General features: G+C 64.8%; 1 protein-coding gene across 1 annotated transcript in view; it reads right to left on the bottom strand.

The window, feature by feature from the left end:
• Positions 1–479: 479 nt before the first annotated feature.
• H696_00805 (hypothetical protein) overlaps positions 480–1,580 on the bottom strand; it is a gene marked incomplete at its 5' end in the record, with an annotated part of 6,203 nt that continues 5,102 nt past the window's right edge. The window contains 3 exons of the mRNA XM_009494689.1: positions 480–1,069; positions 1,233–1,340; positions 1,425–1,560. Coding sequence (XP_009492964.1) covers positions 622–1,069; positions 1,233–1,340; positions 1,425–1,560 — 692 coding nt within the window. The 3' untranslated portion in view covers positions 480–621. The remainder of the gene's footprint in view (positions 1,070–1,232; positions 1,341–1,424; positions 1,561–1,580) is intronic.

The raw sequence follows: 1,580 nt of genomic DNA, 5'->3' as shown, positions 1-1,580 counted from the left end.
GGGGGGGGGGGGGGGGGGGGGGGGGGGGGGGGGGGGGGGGGGGGAGATCATGCTGCCCTATTACTATCACCCTGCCGACCGGGGACAGTTCGAAAGCCCGAGACAGAGAGTGCGAGGGAGAGAGATGAAAAGAGAGCTAGATAGATAGATAGAGAGAGAGAGAGAGCGAGAGCGAGAAGCAGCAAGGGGAACAGAGAGGGAGGCTGTGCTCACACATGAAGGGGGGGTTAGTGGCGTAGGCAGAGAGACGGGGCACGTATAATATATACACACCAGGTGTGAGAGGGGAACTCACCAGGAAAAACGCCCCCCCCCCCCCCCGTTCCGCCGTCCGTGTGCCGAGCAGCACACTCACGCCCACGTTGACGTGAAAAACACCCTCTCGCTCGCTCCGCGGCTCGGGGGGCCCCTGCCCCACAGGGGCACCTGCGACGCGACAACAGGACAGAGGGCCAGTGCGCCGAGCAATACAGAACAACTTATCAAAGAAGAAGGACATCTCGCTGGGGCGAGACGCGATGTGTGCATTCCAGGCAAGGGGGGGGGGGCAAAGAAGAAGAGGGGCAGAGGGAGGGGGGAGAGACCAGCCAGAAAGAGCATGCCAAGGGAACTCGACAGGGCCTACTCGGCCAGCAGTCGCCCGAGGGCCGCCTCCAGCAACGCCAGCACGAAGGAGGCCGGTGAGTAGAGGGCCTGTTGGAATTCCTGAATGGTTTCCTGGGCTGGGGAGATGGAGCCCGGCGGGGTGGAGACCCCTGGCCGGGCCAGCTGGTCCGAGGAGGCGGCCCGGTGGGCGATACGGTCCGGCTCCAGAGACAGGCGCCGGAGGAAGGTGTCCCCCTCGCGGCGAAGCTCGGCCACCTGCTCGGCCGAGCAGCGCTCGGCGATCGACGTGGACAGCACAAAGTAGGTGAGGATCTCGGCCGAGGGGAGGTCAAACTCCGTGCGCGAGAGGTCGACGAAGCGTAGGCCCGCTTGGTCGTTGCGCTCGAGCAGCAACTCCCCGAGTGAAGTCGAAGACAAAGGGGGGAAGACCAGCGGGGAGAGACAGAAGCTCCGACAGAAGTCACTGGTAGAGGGAGGGGCGGAGGGGCGGAGGGGGGCAGGAAGGGCATGCGCATTGGGTTAGGGGGGCATGGGGATCGGGTGCTGAGGCGGGACCGGGCGCCAAGGGGGCCGGTGCCCAAAAGACAGGGAGACAGGCGGGAGACCGAGGCGCCAAGGGGGCGCACATGTGAAGGAAGGGGTTGGACGAATGGCTCAGCGTCACAAGATGCTCCTTGGATAGGAGGGTCAGGAGGAGGGCCATGGCCACGAGTCCGACCAGATCTGGTGAGAGACTATGTTGAATGCGGGGCTGCAAGTCAGTATGACAAAGGGCCAGGGAGCGGACCCGGGTTTGCAGGGGGCGAGGGCACACGCACACGCCGTGATTCAGTTGGAAGAAGGACTCCAAGGTGGGGGCATCGACAGGCCGCTGGGTGGCCAGCAACGGGGGAGGCTGAGCCTCGGCCGCTGTAAGGGTGTTCACCTCGTCCACCAGGGACATGAGAATGTTGTCTTTTCGCGCGTGGGGGGGG

Source organism: Fonticula alba (assembly GCF_000388065.1).
Source record: "Fonticula alba strain ATCC 38817 unplaced genomic scaffold supercont2.1, whole genome shotgun sequence".
Classification (NCBI taxonomy): Eukaryota; order Rotosphaerida; family Fonticulaceae; genus Fonticula; species Fonticula alba.
The sequence above is the reverse complement of the archived record's forward strand: the minus strand, read 5'-3'. Positions and strand labels throughout refer to the sequence as shown.